The sequence below is a fragment of the Quercus suber genome, unplaced genomic scaffold, assembly GCF_002906115.3.
Source record: "Quercus suber isolate HL8 unplaced genomic scaffold, Cork oak 2.0 scaffold_781, whole genome shotgun sequence".
NCBI classification, from domain to species: Eukaryota; Viridiplantae; Streptophyta; class Magnoliopsida; order Fagales; family Fagaceae; genus Quercus; species Quercus suber.
In genome coordinates, this window is record NW_027070217.1 from 113,172 (window position 1) to 134,106 (window position 20,935).

The 20,935-nt window shown below is 34.3% G+C and overlaps 1 protein-coding gene across 2 annotated transcripts; it reads left to right on the top strand.

The window, feature by feature from the left end:
* Positions 1-8,790: 8,790 nt before the first annotated feature.
* LOC111999438 (uncharacterized) lies at positions 8,791-19,648 on the top strand. 2 transcript variants are annotated; one of them, XM_065767179.1, is made up of 8 exons: positions 8,791-8,996; positions 9,133-9,214; positions 10,952-11,031; positions 11,881-11,977; positions 12,094-12,250; positions 15,813-15,941; positions 16,895-16,981; positions 18,881-19,648. In XM_065767179.1, the coding sequence occupies exons 1-8, from the start codon at positions 8,891-8,893 to the stop codon at positions 18,971-18,973; spliced, it is 831 nt and encodes a 276-aa protein (XP_065623251.1). In that variant the 5' UTR covers positions 8,791-8,890; the 3' UTR covers positions 18,974-19,648. The 2 variants fall into 2 exon arrangements, with proteins under 2 accessions (XP_065623251.1, XP_065623250.1); XM_065767178.1 differs by having other exon boundaries at positions 8,792-8,996; positions 11,875-11,977.
* Positions 19,649-20,935: the final 1,287 nt, after the last annotated feature.

Genomic DNA, 20,935 nt, shown 5'->3' on the forward strand with positions numbered 1-20,935 from the left:
AAAAAAAAAAAAAAAAAAAAAAAAAAAAAAAAAAAAAAAAAAAAAAAACTGCTAAGAAACTTACTCTTGGCAAAAACCTACTTTTTAGTTTTTACAATAGTATTTAATTATTTATTCAAAGTAGAAAAAAAAAAGGTAAAAAAAAATATTTTTTGGAAAAAAAAAAAAAAAACTTACTTTTTTTTAAGATTACAGACTTACCTTGGGAAAAAAAAGTCGTTTTATTAGAAAGAACACTAGAATTCCATTTGTGGGGATAAGAGCCCAAATGATATATTGGGCCTTGAGCCTTGGCCGAAAGCATGAGTCATCCAAGGACGATTAAATAGTAGTTAGTGGTCTGAGCTCAGAGCTTCGTGAACGTAATACGAATGGAGGGGTGGTTCAAGGAGGAGTACCTCCTCGGACAAACTAAACACGGACCGGAGATGGCTCCCATTGATCACAACGATCTTCTAGGACGCTCTAGTGGCAGGGACATACACCTCGAGTATACCAAAAGGTGGAAGTTAGGGGGTACCTAAGGAAAAGCTTTGACCACTACATTAAATGCACTGCAGCTATTTTTCTAGCCGCATTTATGTGGAGAAAACTCTTGAACAATGCTGCCTTAGTGACCACAACTCACAGAAAGCCAGAAGGGGTTTCTGATGGGAGACCAAGATCACCAGTGGGGAGATATATAATGTAAGAGACCCTTGAAGGAAGGGGGATCGAAAATTCAAGAAAGCAACACTATAGCAACCTAGAACCATACTTGTAACAAATCTTTAAGAGCAATATTTAAGAATCAGTCTCCTCGGACTTGGCCGAGGACTTTTTCTCTAGTGAACGTTTATTATCTTTCTTTCTTTGTCTCCAAAATCCATTGGGTTGTTACTTAATTCACTAAAGTCCAGTTTTCCAACCCATTCTCTACAAATTTATTATTTTGGATTTTTTGGGCTTAAGTCCACATACCTGTTGGGCTAAGAGTTCAAACCAGGTCTTTACACCATTAATTACTTAATGCTAAATTAGTCTAAAGTTTATGAAGAATGTCTAGTATTACATCTTCCATCGAGACCATTAGATCATGAGATAATTTTGCTCCTCTAGCTAAAAAATGGTCAACTGCATTTCCACAATCCCTGGCCTTGGATTGGTAACAACTGTTTCGTATTACAATTATCATCTTGCAATTGCATACTCGGAAGCAAAACCATTGTGGGTCACCATTGGAGGAGTCCCTTTCACCGGTTATCTATATCAAGTGAATCAAGATTTTGTGTTAAGAAAACATATATTGACAAGGCTTAAAGAAATAGAGAGGTAGTTAGGTAGGCACAAATTAATCAATAAGAAAATTCTTATTTTCAGGGGCGTAGCCAGGAATTTTTACATGGGGGGGCCGATTCAAACCGTGAAGGTTGAAATCAATGACGACGAGTATCATCGTTTTATGGATAGTCTATATTTTTAGGTTGATATGGACCTTCTTTGAAATAAGCTCGTCGGATTTCATCTTGTTTGTTGATAGGGAATTCACATATTTGTTTACGTGATCCTGGATCACGATCTATCTTTTCAGATTGAATTCTTGAACATTTGGAAGGGTCAGGGTGTTCATCAGATATTGAAGTATCAACATTTATTTCTATAGCCACAGGTGTCCTAATTTCTGAATTACTAACATCTTTTTTCTTAAAGAATGCATCAATTGTTTTTCGCTTGCTCATAATTCTTTTAGCTTTAAGAATATGACTTAAAAATTAACCTGAAAAGAAGTTTAAAAAATAAAATTTTAATTAGAAATTTTTACTTCATTATATTGATGTTATTCATACTCAAGAAATAAACAAAATTTCCACTATAATTTAAACATACAACCCATTTTTAATACAGCTTTAATTAATAATAACCTCTCAAACAAAAACAAAAATTAAACACACAAGTATTGGTACACAACATGAATCAAACAATTTAACAACACCCACAGCCACATCTATAGCCACATGATATCTAACTAATCAAAAATAGGTAATAAATCAAAACAATTTTACCTTAGAAACTTTGTCTTCACAAAGTGTAAAGATAGGTCACTTATGTGGTAATGCCTATTGCCTCTACCTGACTGCCTCCAACTTTAGATCTTCCCTTCAAGACTCATCACAAACAATCTCCCCATGCCTTCAATCATGTATTTCACTAAAAATCTATGAAAATATAAAGAGCATGTGAATATTTAGATGTAGATAGTTGAGAAAATAAAAAAATAAAAAAAATAAAAAACACTAAAAAGAGATGAATGTCTAATGCTTAAGAAAGAGAAGAAAACTCACTAGTCACCAAGTAGTCACCAAGTTCCAAAACTAAAACTGATGAAGAAAGAAAAAATTGGTTAGGATTTTTTTTTTTTTTTTTTTTTTTGTCGGACTGTGAGTACAGAGGACTGGAGTTTTAGGGGCTGGTAGGTAGGCAACGGTATCAATGCAAATGAAAGTGTATCAAAGAAGACAAAACAAAAGAATAAGAAGTAAAGAAAGGGATTCTGTGGGTCAGTGGGTGGATTTTTTGAGATAAAGAGAAAGTGAAGTTTTGTTTTTAGTGTTTGGACTTGAGCGGGCCAGCTTGTTTTATTTGGAGTACATAAGGTGATAAGGCCTAAAACTAAAACTAGGCTTGGGAGAATAGTTGAGAATTGAGCATGGGGGGCCGGCTGTCCAATAATGGGGGCCTAATTTTTTTTTTCTACCAACTCTAATGGAATTTTTTTTTTTTTTTTTTTTGGTGCAGGGGATGGGGCCCCCAAGCCACTACGTGGCTCCGCCCCTGCTTATTTTGACATAATTGTAGTGGCGGAAAGAGAACAAAATGGGTTGGGACAAAGCAAAGAAGACACAACTGTGCAAAGAAAATCACCCTAAGCGCATAATGACGTCTTTTCAAATGGAATAAGTGAAATCACGTTTCAAAACAACCTCATTTTGCATCCAGGAGCAAGCCAAAAGATGTTGCGACGTTGTTCTGTCATATTCATAAATGGTTGTACACTCTCATTAATTTATTAAATTAGTTTATTTTATTAATTATTATTTTTAGATATCTTATTCATTGTTAAGATAGTTTAATTTATGTAAAACTCTATTATTTAAGTTTTAAAAAATTTAAAATTCTATTACCAAAAATAAATTTTAATATTATTTTAATTATCTATAATAGTTTTGTATTTTAATATAAATTGTCTTTATGTCAAGTGGCTCAATTTATGCATCTCTGACGATAGTTAATTTAAAAGTTTTGAGTGATACCAATGTAGGTTCTTGGCATGATGACTCCACATGTATAAAATTCTTGTGGAGGGGAGGTAAGGATCAAGGTTCAAGTCTCTAGGAGAGAGACTTCACACACATATACACTTAGATCATTTTTGAAAATAACATATACACTTAGATTAGATTATAGTAGAATTCCTATTTTGTATAAAAAAAAAAGTTTTGAGTGACTCACTAATTATTATGATAATCTCAATAATATTAGAAAAAACTAAAATTTATTTTATGTAAAATTTTGAATTAATCTATGTATCACATAGGAAAACTAAGAAAATTACTCACTATTTTGTTATTATTACTCATTGTGAAACTTAACTATTTAATTAATATGTGACCCAGGTATGAAAATTCCAACAATGTTCAATTATTTATTTAAGAGATAAAACCAGTTGAAAATTTGCTTCTTTTTCAACAATATTAAATTATTCCCAATACACTGGCAACCCCCATCATATGAAATGGGTTCAATGTCCAATTATGAAACCCTTGGAAAACAGTAAAAAATTACTTTCAGAAAAAAGTGAGATGCATCATCAAATTTGGAAAACATGCTTTTATAAGAAATTGATATGAAGAATGCAAGTCTCTCACACTTGATAATTGAAAGATTATTTAAGTAAAAGAAAATACAATTGTTATCAAGAATCAGCTAAGAGTCTTGTAGCTGAATTGACACCTCCTCATACACAAAGTGATTGAGGATCTAGAGAGAGGAAAGTGTTTGAGCTACAGTAAAAAAACAAAAACAATAAAAAATTACTTTCAGAAAAAAGTGAGATGCATCATCAACCGTGGAAAACATGCTTTTATAAGAAACTGATATGAAGAATGCAAGTCTCTCACACTAGATAATTGAAAGATTATTTAAGAAAAAGAAAATACAATTGTTATCAAGAATCAGCCAAGAGTCTTGTAACTAAATTGACACATCCTTATTCACAAAGTGCTTGGGGATCTAGGGAGAGGAAAGTGTTTGAGTTACAGGGTTAGTAGCATGTTTTAGGCCATCAAAGAGAAAGATTAAACGCCTTAAATTCTCATCAAGATAGTGACCGTTACACCCAGAGTAATAACCACCTCTAATTATATGAATATTTTTATGAGCATAACGGCTACCTAGGCCACTTATAAAATGGACAATCTACCTCATTTGCTAAGGTATGAGGAAAAAAATAACCTACAAATATTAACTCCATACAAAATATATAAATGAATACAAACTTAAGCATTGAAGGCTCTCCCACAATAGCATACCCCGGTAATCACTTCAATTTGCATTTTTGCATTGTCAAATAGCAACATCAAAATTGGTTTTAAACCGACCTGGTTGAGTTTGCTTCCATAATCGGCTTCAAAAACCTTTCTTGTAGATTTTTTTTTTTTTTTTTTGGGGGGGGGGTGGGAGTATATTCCAGGCAATCTCCCATGACAGTGGCTTTAATCTCTCATTTACCTTTAATCTTCATGATTTCCTCCATTTTGGTCTAGCAAGAAAACAGATTTTGTAAACTGTACTCTTAATCTAGCAAGTAAACTGATTTAACCGTGAATGTACCTTTGCTATTTGGAGACCACCTAAACTTGTCTTGTGACATGGGAGAGGAAAGTCTAAACTTATGGACATAGTTTTGCTTCAGCTATCCTCAATATATTTTTATTTCATTTAACTTTGACAAATTCATCATTAGATTATATTTTCTTCTTATAATCAATAATTATGTCATCAATCAAATATTTAAATTTCAAGTTTTTGAAGTTTAAAATTTTACATAAAAAAATAAGTTTATGAATCGAATAATAATAACATCCAATTGACATGAAATTTGGCATGAGTGTAAACTGTAAAGAATACAAAAAACATGCAATCGAACGGTTAGATTTCCAAAATATGTAACCATATTAGTTTTTTAATGGGAACTATTGCTATTAACTACAAACATGTTTATAGCTGAACTTTGTCCTAATCTTATTAATGCATTTTATCGTATTACTATAAAAGTCTTGATAATTTTCAAAGAGATGTGTTCCGTAAACCCTCTGTTTTTTTTTTTTTTTTTTTTGGGTGGACTGGGTATATTCAACAGCCAAAACAGGGAAAAGCTGAAAAAAAAAAAAGAAAAAAGAAAGAGGGAATGAAAGATTACCAATATAATGGAAAAAGACCAGGTTACAAAGAGAAAAGTCTAAGAAGTAGGAGTTTCTTGATTATGTTAAATACTTAATCTGGACAACCCAGCTCTTCCTTGAGGGTCTTCACAGCCTCCAAGACTCCATTATGAAATAAGTCTCACAAATGTCAGTTTTGCTATATGTGTATTTATTTGTCTGGGCCGTTGGGATTTCAAAGAAAACGACTTCAGAGAAGTCGTTTTCTTTGTATAGAAGACGACTTCTCTGAAGTCGTCTTCTGTGTATAAGAAATGAGTCCACTAGACTCGATTTCTTTATCTACGTGGCGCAAAAATAGGCGATATGAACAGTAAAATCGACTCCTCTGAAGTCGAATTGTTAGAAATGCAATATGTTTGAAACGTTGGCTAACTAATAATATTGTTTGAATTTTGTAGTTATTTTCTAAAAAATCCCGCTTGGGGCGGGTGACTTCGGGTGGGACACGTGTAATATTAAAATTGAGCTACAATAGACCTTGGGCTCGGTTTTGGGCTTCTGTCTCCACTAGTTGCTCGGACATAAAAATATCTTGATTATTGTCAATGTCAACATTGACAAATCATGATTATTGCTAACATTAACCAAAAGAAAGTCATCAACAGTGAACTTGTTGGTTTGGTTCCAAAAATAAAAGTCACCTTATTTTATTATTTAACTTCTTTTTAATAATATTTATGGGTCTTACTACATTTTTTGGTATTATTTATGGGTCATACTGTACTATTTCAGCTAACTTTTACATTTATCTACCGTACTTTCGATAAAAAGTTTTCAGTTTTAGCAAAATAAGAGGATCCCAAATAGACCCTTAATGTGTGTTTGGCAAAAATTATTTTTACCAACTTATTTTACTATTAAGTTTATTTTTGCTACTATTTATGAGTCTCACTACACTTTTTGGTACTATACATGAGTCTCACTGTACTATTTTAATTAATTTTTACCTTTATCTAAAATACTTTCAGTAAAAAAATTTCAATTTCAACAAAATAATTAGATTCCAAACAGACCATTTCTAGGTTCATTATTTAGTTGGACCTAATCTGACAATCAAAGCTCTATATAGCTCTATATTAAAACTCAATAACTATAGCCTATCACATAAAAATTAATGAACCTAATTTGACAATAAAAGCAAACAAAAAAACTTTTTTTTAAAAGAAATTTTTAACATATGGCGTTTGCTTTTGAAGCAAACAATAAACTTAAGATCTTTTACGGTTATAACATATTAAAATTTTATAACTTAGAAAAAAAATACTTTGACTTAGATTTCTGTGTAGTTCATTGGTGTTTGTTTTTGTAATAAACAAAGCCAAGAAATCAAAACTATTATAGGTCTGAACTAAAAGCAGTCAAACATCATATAGACCTGAAGTTTAGAAACACAAATTTACTACTCACTTGAAAGAGTAACCAACAATAAAATTACTAAATTTCATTACTTTTTTTTTTTTTTAATAAAGAACAAAAGTGTACTTGGACTACACGCCACATCATATTTGTCATGTCAGTTAGAGCATCTGTATCAGGTGTGGTAAATGTGCCAAATGCCAAATATTTGGCACATTTACCACACCAAACAAAAAAATGAAGCTTTATGAGATGGGGCAAATCTCAAAATTTATACCACATTGCTACAGTACCGTTGTAAATTTGCAACGGTACGGACAGATATGGCAAATTTTTTAATCTTTTTATATTCTCTTTTCTCTCTCCTCTCTCTTCATTTTTTTTTCTTTTCTCTTCTCTCTCACACACCGGCTCCCTCTCTCACATCAGACCAGCTCTTCCCTTCTCTCTCACTCACCGGCTCGCCATCGTCACTCAGATTCGATCGCCACTCCGATCGGATCATCGGTCTTCTCTCATCGCCATCGTCACTCCGATCGGCGAATCATCGGTCTTCTTTCATTGCCATCGTCACTCCGATCGGATCGCCACTCCGATCGGATCATCGCCGTTGGAGGCTCAAGTGGCATGGGCGAGGCCACTCCGATCATCGCCATCGTCATCGCCGCTCCGATCTCACCGATCGCTCTCTCTCTCTTTTTGTCTGTTGGTTGTTTTGATTGTTGGTGGTTGGCTGAATCTGAAGTTTGATGGTAGTAGGCTGATCGGATTGTGGGTGTGAGATTTAGGATGGGTATGAGATTTTGGTTGATGGTGGTTTTTTCTGGTGTAAGGGTTGATATTGGTTGTAGTGTTTGTTTGAGTTTTTTTTTTTTTGGTAGCAAGTGGCTGATATTGGTGGTCGGTGGTTGATCTGTGGCGGTGGCCGGTGGTTGTGGGCTGTGGCGGTTGAGCTGCGGTGTGGGTTGTTGGTGCTGTTGCTGTTGTTGATAATAATGAATTAGGGATAATATATTATTTTAATGTGTAGGAAATATTATTTTAATGTATAGGATTGAATTATAAAACATCTGATAAATGAGATGTTGTAAAATGATGTGATAAAATAATAAAGTAGGTGTTTGATGTGGTAAAATGGCAAAAATTTTGCAACATCTGATAAAGATGCTCTTAAGGGCGTGGAACTCCTCCCTTCAAGAAACAAATTGCAACACTAAACTCTTGAAGAGGCAAGATTTAAAATGGTTATACCCATGGTTAGCTCTTGCTATAAGTGAGTTAAGCAATCACCTAAGGCCACCAAATATAAAAAGGCCCCTAAATTTTACCAATAAGTATATATCTTTACTTATAAATAAATAAAAAGTAACTTTTTTTTATCAAAGAAAAATATATGAAAAAAAAAAAAAAACTCTTCATTGGATATGTGTTATAGACGGTTGATTTTATTTGTGTAGAACTCATAATCTCTCAAACACATAGGTAGCATTCGGTATATATTAATGTTTTAGGATTTTTAGGAATGTTAAAAAATTACCACAATTAATTACAAATTACACAAGGAAATTAGATGACAGGAGTATCTGAATTCCCACTCAGTACCCTTTTTGTGGGAATGTAGATTCCATTAAAAAAAAAAAAAAGATATCCACATTCCTATGCAAGATAAAGTTATATTTTATATAAACAAACAATTTTACCCATTCTTCCTAACCGTTAACCAATAGAAATAACTTTTTTTATATTATAAAAACAATTATTATAAATTAACAGTTTAACTAATTTTTTTTTGTATTGTATATGTAATTTAAAAAAAAAAATGTTATATTATAGTTTCATTTTAAAAAAAAAATGTTAGATCTTAATTTAGTTATCACCTTAAGCCCAGACGAATAGATAATTACTATTAACATTAGGCTTAAGGCCTTTGAACAGAATGTAATGGGCTATATGCAAGGCCTCTTTTTATCTCTTCATAAGAATTTCGGACCGTTCTCTGCTCTGCCTTGCTTTCCCGTGAAAACGGAGAGGGAAAGAAGACTCGGCCAAAAATGGCCCCGCAGCTATTAAAGCTTCCCATTGCCAGTATCTCACGCTTGCTTCATACCACTCCAATCTTGTCTTTTCTTTCTCTTTCCAAATCTCCAAAGCTTTCTGGTACACTCTCCACTCTCTCTCTCTGTTCTTGTTTAGTTCGTCGTTGATTGAATCTTAATAATTCTAACAAACCCATTTCGTTTTATGTGGATTTTTGGTCTAATTATTGCTTTTTTCTTTTTGAAAATGATTTTAGTGAGGTGGGTCGAGGCCCAAATTTACAGTCCCTTTAGAAGCTATGCTGTTGCAAGTTCTGGAAAGTTTCAAGCGCCAAAGAAGTAAGCTTTTCTAGCTCCAATAGCAGTTTGTTAACTTGTTACTGTTTTTCAGTATTTTAAAATGTGAAATGGGTGATGTGTACAGACGATTTACAATAAGAAGTGTGTAAGAATCAATGCCGATTTGTATATGGTGTATGAATCTACTACTTCTGCACTGTTTGTATGCTAGGAAAATGGAAGGGAGAAGAGATGAAAGTTGAGGATTTCTTATGTTTTGACTGGACTAAGAAAAAACCTTAATCTTGATTGGTTCTAGCTTCTAATTCACTATGTTGCTTAGATTTTGTATTGATTACTCTCTAGATTGATTACTCTCTAGGCATTGAATGGAAGTTCTAGACTTTTTCTCAAGTATAAGATTAGGATCAAGATAGACTTGGTAATTATTTGCGATGTTACACCATTTCATAAATTTTTATTAGATTGAAGAATTCCACTGTTAAATCACATATTTTCTTTGTTCTTAATATGCACACCAAATTTCCTGTTAATTGGATTATACTTACTATCTAATCGTTATTTTAAAGTTAAAAATACTTGAAATCTAACATTTTTTATGATGAGATGGTAATTAATCTTCGATCATCTTGATATTCTGCAAGCATGAGTATAACAAGGCAATGTAATCCTAACATTGTTCATGGAGTGATTTAACATTGCAAAGAATTACACAAGGTCTATATATATAAGCGCACACATTTTTTATTTTGATTGGTTAGACACACACATACATACTTATATATTGGTGAATTATGATGCTCTTGAACCTATGACCTCACCCTCCACACCATACTTGGTGGGTAGTGGCTAAGCTAGTTGATGATATGTGACAAAATCGCCTCGATTTTTCTAATTAGATGTCAATAGAGCGTAATGGAGAAACACTGAAATAATTGTAGGCTTAGTGGTAGCCCAAAGTGGGAGTTTTCAATTTTGTGCACCGGGTAAAGGAATAGTTTGCACAAATGGAGGCAGTGGTGGTATTAGTTGTCCTAGAGGAAATGCTTGTGATATTTTCAGAGGGAGAGGTACATAAAGTTTGTTGAGGGTCCATAGCCAACCTCAAAAAATATGGGACTAAGGCTTGGTTGTTTTGTTGATGACATATATGGTGGTGTTGGTTGTTAATGGTTGCAATGACAGATGATGGTGGAGGTGATGTAGTTGATGCTTATATGGTCACTTCCTAGCATAATTTTTCATAGTAGTGGCAGTCTCATCAGATTCATGGAGTAGGTGGTGGTGATGTCATCAGCAAAAAATACTTGTTTTAAGTAAAAGAAGCTTTTCCCCCTTTCGGTTGTGAGAAAGTCCTTTACTATCCATGCTATGATATCCTTTCAAAGAAATTGATGCTTTGAAATGCTATTTAAAGATTTAAAAGGCTGGCTTAGTTAACATTAAACTAATAATCACAAATTACAATAGCAATTAAGCAAACCCAAAAATTTTATTAAATTTTAAAATTATGTAAACATAATAAGCAAGTTCATCCAAGTCCTTTAGAAACAAAATTAGAGCTGCTGAGATGAACCTTTCTCTGTTAAGAAAAATTCCAGTATTATTGATTAAATATTTGGAGTAGCCATTTATTACTGATAATAGTCTCAAGACTGATTCAGAGAAGAAGATAAAAAAAACTGACCTTGTTGCAAATAAATATTGACTATTAATCTTGAAACCTTTTTATCATTTTTCATATATCATATTTCATTTTGCCATTGACATTTTCAGGAAAAGGAGGCTGGATGAAATATGTCTTGAAAGATTTCAGCAATACAGCCGAACCTTTATTCAATCATGGATCCTACAAGGTAAGTGACATTTTTTATATTATAACATATTGTAATGCACTTTAGTGAATAATATGATTACATGTAGGTTTATGGATATTTTGTGGGTTTTTTTAATAATGTATGTCAATATCTGTGACATTTGGATTTAGGCAATTGCTTGTTTATGAACCTTAGTGGTGGCAAAAACAAATAGCAAATGTTATGGTGGGAAATTGGTTAAAGCAATACCCTAACAAGTTGCTCACTAACTGTAACTATGCATGTTTATCTTCAAATAAAAACAAGGCCATGCAGGCCATTAGGCCTGCTAGTAGTCTTGTGAACTGTCTTCAACTGTCAGTAATGCCTGTTGGATTGACAACCGCATCAAATAAATTTTCCAGTTTGTTTCAGTTTTTGGATCATCATCTGAAGCTTAGACCAGTTCTCCCCCATTCGTGTCCACCCATACATCCTCTTGCCACCTAGGGTAATAACTAGTAGAGATAAATTCATATGGTGTTTCCTTAACACCCTTAGTTTTAGATTTAATATGGCCTTACCAATATCAACTGGTTATGTAATAAAAAAAAAAATTGAAATCAGGTTTTTCCCCATATATTTCCAAAATAAAACTGGCTGTAGTTTTAAATTTTAATCCAATTTGCATTTCCCACATAATTCAGTATTGCTTGGACCCTATACTAGTTTTATTGTGTTTGTAGGTATCTATCTCGCAAATTTCTAAGAACATGCTATTATCTTGGCTGAAAATTTTGATTATAAATTGCATTGTAAAGTGTAGACTACAACCCCCCCCCCCCACCACCCCCCCCCCCAACATCAAATATCCTTTCTCTCTCTAACATGTTTCTGGTGTAGGAAAAGTGTCCGTTGATGGAAAGGTGGTGAACAAAGCTGGAACACCTGTCTCTGAGAAGGCTGTTGTGCAAATAATGGCTGAAATTCCAAAATATGTATGTAGGTGATTACTCTCCTAAACCAATGCATCATGCATGCTTAATACAAAAAAATTATATTACTGGTAGATTTGGTGAGAATATATATTAATTTAAGCTCTTTTTTTTTTTTTGGATATAGAGCAGGATATAAGCTGGAAGCTGCCATTGAACAGCTAGGCATCAGTGTTGCTGGTAAAATAGCTCTTGATTCAGGGTTATCCACTGGAGGATTTACTGACTGCTTGCTTCAATATGGAGCATCATTTGTTTATGGGGTTGATGTAGGCTATGGGCAGGTGATGTGAAGTTCTAATTCTTTCTTTTTGCTTAGCGAATTTGTGCTAGACAGCATCTGGATGTGAAGTCCCATTCTTTTTTAGCTTTGGATGGATAGAGCATTAGCACTAGGGAATTCTAATTCTACTCTATTTTAGCATCTCAAAAAGCCACTTTATCATTATACCATACCATTTTACAATACCTCCAACATCCCAAACTTTTATTTTCCAATTCTAATTAAAATAATATATCTACATAATAAAATAATATATCTCCAATTACATCATTTATTCTTTCTTTCTCGTTCTTTCTGTTCAACAACCACAAATTTTACAGAAAACAGCATCACCACATGCCCACCACCGTTGCATTACACACACCTAACACCACCACCAGCCACCCATAATCTACCATAAAAAAAATAAAATAAAATAAAAAAAACCCAGACCATCAAACACCAAGCACCACACCGATCACTGATCACCCAAAAAAAAAAAAAAACCACCTGCAGAAATCCACAGCCCAACGCCGATCACCCAAACACCACACCCAAACACCGATCACCCACGCCGATCCGAACCCACACAACCCACGGCAAACCCACAACACCACCCCGATCCATCATCAACCACAGCACCGCCCCGATCTGCCACATCAAACCATGATCTCCACCAAACCATGAGACCCACGGAGGCTTGATTCAAGGGAAGAGAAAGAAAAAAAAAGAAAGGAAAGAGAGATCAAAGAGGGAAGAGACCCACGCCACTGCGAACATCTGCCACGCCGCGGCACCACCTACCCACGCCCACGCCCACGCCGCGGCACCACGCCGTAAGATCTAGAGATGGGCACCGATCCTCACAGAGAGGGATGAGAGAGAAGGAGGGATTGAATGAGAGAAAGAATCAAAGAAAATGGTATCAGTGAGAAAGAGAGAGGAGAGCTCTGTGAGAGAGATGAGTTGAAAGAGAAAAGTTAGAGAAGTGAAAAGAGGGAATAAAATATAATTTTTTGGTTTACAATACTGCTACAGTATAATTCTATCTTTAGAATTGTACTGAAGCAGTATTGCAAAAAAATTTGCAATACTTGGGTTTAGCATTCCTTGATGCAAAGCATTTTGGGGCTGAAAATGCCAAATTCTCCCTACATATGACATTAGCATTCTCCAGTGCTAAGAGCATCCGCATCCGGGAATTCTATCCCATCATATTTTACCATCCTAAAAAGCCACTTTATCAATTATACAAATACAATTTTACAATACTCCTAACATCCCAACTTTTATTTTCCTATTCTACTCATTAAAATAATATTTCTACGCAATAAAATATATATATATATATATATTTTTTTTTCACAATTCTTCCAGACTCCTCCATTAACTTTACTTTTCACCTTCTTCCATACAACTCCATCATCCATATCAACCCAGATCGGCGAAAGAGAAAAAAAAAAAAAAAAAAAAAAAAAAAAAAAAAAAAAAAACGCCGCCAACATTGCTGCAAAACCCATCACCTTCTTCCACACAACTCCATTCCTTTATCCTCCATCATCCATATCAACCCAGATCGGCGGAAAAAAAAAAAAAAAAAAAAAAAAAAGCCGCCAACATCGTTGCAAAACCCATCACCTTCTTCCACACAACTCCATTCCTTTATCGTCCATCATCCATATCAACCCAGATTGGCGAAAAAAAAAAAAAAAAAAAAAAAAACCATTCTCATCTCGGCAAAACCCGTTTTCACAGCAAAACCCGCTCTCATCTCTCTCCGTTTGTGGCTTGGTGCTTCTCCACCTCCCCTCCGATCCGATCTACTGTTAACGCTCACAGCTCCACGCCGATTTCCACCACGCTGGACAGCAAGCTCCACACCGTCACCCTCAATCACCCATCCCCACCACCACGGAAATCCTCCACCACATCAAACCCATGAGCTCCACCACATCAAACTCACATCAAACCCATTTGCCACCACATCAAACCCTTGATTCAAGGGAAAATAGAGAGGAAAAAAAAAATGAAAGGGAAGAGAGGGACGAGAGAGGGGGAGGGATTGAATGAGTGAACTGAAAAAGAAGAAAAAGAAAAAAAAGCTAGAGAGAGGAGATGAGAGTGTGACCGGAGAGAGAGAGAGAGAGGAATTGATAAAGGAAAACTGAATAAAATATGAGTTTTTTTTTTTTTTTACAATTGTGCTACAGTGCAATTCTAAAGGTAGAATTGCACTGTAGCAGTATTGCAAATTTTTTTGCAATACTTGCTTTATACAAGCCCAGCTGTGGGGGGTTTTTGGGGCCTTTATGCTAAACCCATCTTACATTTGGCATATCCATGCCCAGCTGTGGATGCTCTACAAAAGAAAAAAAAAACTGTAAATGGTTGTCTCTAATTGAAGATGTGATAGGAAATATTTGATGGCAATTCTATGCTTATTATGATGCTGAATCTTTCTTGCTGTGATATTTTAGGCCTTTCTAATTAGCGCTCTTTAATTGATGATTTTTGTAAGTTAGTTTATTATAATTCAAAATATCAGTAATTAAAATGCAGCATTTAATTTCCAAAATTGAGATGCCCATGAGTTACTTCCACTTTTAGAATACTATTATATATATTTGCATACTAATTTTGTGAAGCTTGGTAAGTAGTTTAAATAATCAGTTAACTAAAAAAAATTGTAAAGAAGGAACATCCTTATCTTGCCAAAATCTACTTAAAATTAGTAGGATTTTTGAAGGTGTTGAATGTCCTCAGCACGTTATTAATTAGTCTTTTTGGGATCTGTGTATGACTGAATTACTATTATATGCAGTATAGCTTCCTCATCGGTTTTAGACCTTTTGAATTTCAGGTTGTAATTCTTTTGGAGTGTTTTGATACACTTCATGTATGTTGAAACTGTCTTCTTTTTTTAATAGAGATTCTTTTACTTACGTTAGGAAAAAAATCATCATAGCCTTTGTACATGAATTATCCCTAGAGCGTGATTTTGAGGCTCCTTGTGGATCTTGAGACTTAGATACCAGAAGTTGATATTTTATCATTAGCCTTAGAGCTTGACTTTCAGGGCTTTTTGGTCTTACAATGTAACACTAAAAGTATTTTGTCATTTCATTATTCTAGAAATGGTTTGTTGAGAACACTTGCCCAGTCAAAGTTTGTAAGAGGGACCAAAGGGTTGAATTTGTTTTTGGGACTAAAATGTTTGATTTTCACATAAGATGACTAAATTAGCATTTTAGTTTTCCATCAGCAATCACATCCTCTAAAGGAAAATTTATATAACCTCTGGTCTTAAATAATATATATATATATATTTTTTTTAAATTGCTTATTGTAGAAATTGAATTTAACTTATACATTTTTTGTTAAGTTAATAGAACTTATACTTAATATGTTGTTAGAGCAGCTTCTGTTTTATTTTCATTTTTATGCCAGATTTTTTTATTAGCGCAGATGCAATTTTTCGACATTTACCCAAAAATTATTAATATGATGATCCTCCCATGTCCACTTTTTTATAAGAACTGTTGATCATTAATGGTTCTATCAGTAATCACTACTGACTTCTTTAGGTGGCTGACAAAATTCGTCGAGATGAATGTGTTTGTGTGATAGAAAGGACAAATCTAAGATACCTTTCTGAACTCCCCCAAAAGGTTGATTTGGTGACTCTGGATCTTTCATTCATCTCAATTCTCTTGGTAAGCTTTCGAATAGTGGTAGAAAATGTAGTGTTTTTATGTTTTAAAGAATTTTTTGACTGGTTGCTTTCAACCCATCCTTTTGAAGTATTAAGTGGTTGTGTGGTTATGAGGTTTTTTTTTTTTTTTTTTTTTCAATAAATAGTTTTATTTTTATTCCAAGGGGAGATTTGAACTAGTATCTGCTTCATGAGGTGTGGTTCCTAGCCAATTATGCTACCCCTTGGGTTGACTATGATTCTTCTCCTTTTCCTTTCTTGGACTTTTGTCAATTCAAAAATTGAACTTTAGAAGCCTATTTTATTTAGAGCGTGTTTGTTGGAGTGATATTAGGAAGGATGAAAAAGAGAGGAGAGAGAGGAAAAAAAAAAGTATATTCTCTTCTTTGCTAGGAGAGAAAAGAGAGGATGGAAAATGGGGTGGGGTTATTATCTCCCCTAGCCCACAATTTTAATCCGTTCAAATTGAGAGGAATGATGAGAGGAAAATATCTAGCTAATGCTAAAAGATTGCTTTTTATATAATAGGGATTTAAAAGTAAATTTTTACAAATCACTATCTCTTTCCTCTCATTTTCCTTTCCTAACAAACAAAGAAAGATACGCTAATTTTCCATTCTCCCATTTTTCAATCCTTCCTATCCTTTCCACCCTTTTCACTTCTTCATGCTGCCTACTAAACAGGCCCTTAGGCATCAGAGATGTTCCACATCTATACTTATTTACATGTATCACCCCTTCACTTGATGCTTTAAATCATTACTACTTTCTTATACCCTTTTCCATAAAATAAAATGTTATTCGAAAGAGATTGTGCTAGTTATATGTATCACATACTAGTTTTCTTTTCCACCACACACACATTGTTGACAATTGCATTTCTACTATTTGGTTCTTTATTCATTTTCTCCTTAAAATGTTTAGATCTTTATATGTTATGTACATTTTGAGCAGGTCATGCCTGCTGTAGTCAATGTGATGAAGGAAGAGGCAAGCTTAGTTACCTTGGTTAAGCCTCAATTTGAAGCTCGAAGATCACAAGTAAGAAACTCTTATTGTTGTGTATATTTTAATCTTTCTGGCAGTCTCCCTACACAGGTTTCTATTCCCTGCAGTGATATGAAGCTAATTCAGAATATTTTTCTAATGGTTCACATTGACATAGTTTTTACCATTTTTCTGTCCTGCATTAGCCCCATTCTAGTATAAGTACCGGGAGCTGTGTCAAATTTGATGAAACAGGTCTTGCTTTGTGTACAAATTCTTTAACAAAGGCAAAGATCTCTTTTTAGTGTTTCGGCTTGAGACTTAGCTGATTCTTGACATGCTTAACCTAAAGCATGAATTAGTGAAGAATTATGCAAGTTTACACACTTAATTTTGTAACTGGTTGAGGGTTGTGACTGTGGGGAAAGCACATGGACATTACGTTGCTAAATAGAATGCTATTCAGCATCAACATTGATTGTTTTTCCTTTTCCGTGAGTAAATTANATTTCTATTAGGTTTGGGGTGGAATGTCATTCCCCTAAACCTCATGGGAGGTATGTGTAATTTACACTTTCTTTTTATTAGTATGGTTGAACTATATGAGGTAGAGTCACTTGAGATGGTTTAGTCAAGTTCAAAGGAGAGTGATTTTGGCATTGGTGAGAAAGAATGAGTTTATTCAAGTTGAGGGGAAAAAAAATAGTGGAAGACCAAAATAAGATTAGCAGAAGTAGTAAAAAGGACATGTCAATTAATGAAGTAATTGAGAGTTTGACTTTAGATTGAATAGAATGGCATAAAAGAATACAAGTGGCTAACCTTGAATGATTTGTTGAGGATCAATAGCTTACCCCGAAAATTTGGGACTAAGGCTTGATTTTTGTGTTGATCATTTGAACTAAAGAGGAAATCTAATGGCTACCCGCTCTATTCCCACCTAGGCCATGGCCCAATGGCACCAAAAGCTCTAAATGTAATGAATTGGAAAAAAATTTCTAAGAAGAAACATGAGAATCGAAAGAGAATCAAATTCACTCTCTGTATAGGAAGTAGTCCAGAACATAAATAGATTGATTGAAGGTCACAAACAGAGCATTGCCTCATTCAGGAGTTGGGCTATTGTATTTCATCATCACACGTCAAAACAATTAGAGGACAGCTGTCTCCTATTGTTTTAATAGGTTGTCCCACAATTGTATCTGTTTTGAACAAAGATACACTAAAAGATATTTACATAGGCATATTGTAATCGATTAAAGATAATTTATCCAAAAAAAGAATCTATCCATATATAGATATTTGATAATTCGATAGTTGCAATAGGGGAAAGGAGATTTGAATCTTGGATGTTTCTATTGGAAACATGAATGAGCTATAAGGCTCTTGGCGAAAAAAATAAAGCAAATAGATTTTACCTAGGCTTTTATCATTTTCTTGTCTAAGAACACATTTTCCATGTTAACAATTACTCCCTCCGTCCCACTTTGTTTGTCTTGTTTGAAAAGTCAAATTTTTTAAGGGAACATCATTTATTGTCTTGTCTACCTTTTAAAAATGTATAAGTTTTCAAAACTACCTTTAAATAAATTTATCAAAAAATTGAACTAGTAAATTAATAGGGGTATAATAGGAACATTAGTAAATTAATGATTTTTATTTTTAGAAACAGGACAATATTTTAGGACATCTCAAAATGGAATAGAGGACAAACAAAGTGGGACGGAGGTAGTATTTATCTGATAAATATGTATGGAATCCTAGTTTCTTTGTCTAAGATTCAATCTTATACTAATAATTAGACAGTTTTGTAGGTTAATGAGATCATCTTATATGCTTGTTTCTTTTAATGTTTTATATGGGTAGCATTTAATTGATAAAAGCAATGAAGTGTAATGTTTGATACTAAGAGACCCCATTTATTTATGAATTTAAATTTCAATTTCTTTGCAGGTAGGAAGTGGTGGGATCGTGAGAGATCCTATGGTTCATCAAGAGGTATGCATGTGTCCCCCGTTTTGGTTGATAATTGACTTTCAGATTTAGCGCTATGTCCAAAGAAAAAGGCTTTAGTTTATCCTTTAAAAAAAGAAAAACATAAGGTTACCTTCTAGAGCCAAGCCAACTACTTGAATTGCTATGTATTAACACCTCAAAAGAGTCATCAAGACAAGTCCTGCAGCAAATTTTCTCTCAAGCATGAATTTGATAAGACTGATTTGTACCAGGATGAAACTTGATTTTGTGCAATATTTTAGATTCTTAATTTTCTCAACCTTCCATACTTTTGTTGGTGGGAATTCCTTAAAGTTTTGTTAATTTCCCTTTATTTTCTTTTACCTTAAGGCGCCATTTATTAGCTAAGAAATGAGATATAATAGGACTACTTTGGAACCTTTCTTATATTTTTATGTACAGAGTTTCCTTTCCTTCCTTTGTTCTTTTACTAGTAGTAAAACATAATTGGCATTAACTCTGAATTTTTTTTAAGCTAAGTTACTAATTGAGTTTGTTTATGCAGGTTCTTGAAAAATTATAAAGGGTGTAGAGAATTTTGGATTTTAGCAATGGGTGGATCGAGTCACCATTGAAGGGTGCTGAGGGTAATACAGAATTTCTGGTTTACTTTAGTCGAACAGCTGAGAGAATGTAAATTGATTTTGTATCTACAATCTCATGGTAATACAAATTTGTCCCTAAAAGTATTTGCCCCATAAATTTCATGATCTTGCAATTTGGGTGACATGTTTCGATCACATTTCTCAAGTGGTTGGACATGTATTGTTTAGTTATTTTAATTTTCATGCGTTATGTCCCAAGAGCTGTCTAAAAAAGATTCTCACTTTCATGTTTATTGTTTAGTCACAAAGAATCATTGTGGAAGTAGTGCTGAGTTTCTCAGATTACTTAGGAAAGTTATCTAGATTGGCTCAATATAGTTAGGGTTAAGGCATTGACTTCAAAGGACATCTTTTCTAGGATAAAATGTTTTTTTTTTTTTTTTTTTTTTTGTCTCTCAATATGGGGTCTATTCGATTTTGGTCCCTCTCTTTAAGGAGGAAGAAAAAGAGAGTAATTTATATATATATATATATATATAATGTCAAACATCGTGCCCTCGAGCCTTTGGCACGTAGCAGCAGTTGGAGTCCCACAGGTGCTTGTGGGAGTTTGAGTGTTCTTCCCCCTGTTTCGGGGTGGTGAGGTCAAGGAAGTACTTTGTTTTCAAATGGCGAAAGAGCTTGAGATCCTATGGCAGAAGCTAATGGTCACTGAACAGGAAGGGAAAAGTGTAAACCTAGGGAGAGAATGTACGAGGGCAGCAAACGAGAGAGGGAAGAACTGCTTAGTTATGAAGGTGTTATCACGCAGAGGGGTTATTCTGGATGCACTAAGGAAGAACATCAGGATGTTATGGAAGCCAAATAAGAGCATTAGGATTTCGGTGATTGAAGAGGAGATGTTTTTAGTGGAGTTTGATGACGAACGGGACAAGAGGAGAGTTCTAGAAATGAGCCCGTGGCATTACGAGAAGCAACTGGTCCTACTACATGAATTTGATGGAGATCAAGACCCAAAGGATATTGTCCTCAAGTGGTCTCCTTTCTGGGTTCAAATGTACAATCTACCCTTGAAACACAGGACTAGAGAAACAGGGATGGCCATTGGGGCTAGTCTTGGAGAAGTTTTGGAGGTGGATGTGGCTGATACGGGAGTTCAGTGGGGAAAGTGCCTCCAAGTTTGTGTCAAGATAGACGTTTCACGTAAGCTTATATGAGGAAAAAAGATAAACGTCGATGTGGGGGAGGCTCAGTGGGTGCTCTTCAAATATGAGTGCATTCCAAATTTTTGCTATAGATGCGGACTACTGGAGCATGACCTAAAGGACTGCACGCAAAAAGAAGAGTTAAACAAAAACGGCGAAAGGGGAGAGCTTCAGTACGGTGCATGGATGAGAGGTGAATCAGTGAGGAGATCGGGATGGGAACCAAATTACGCAAAAAAGAA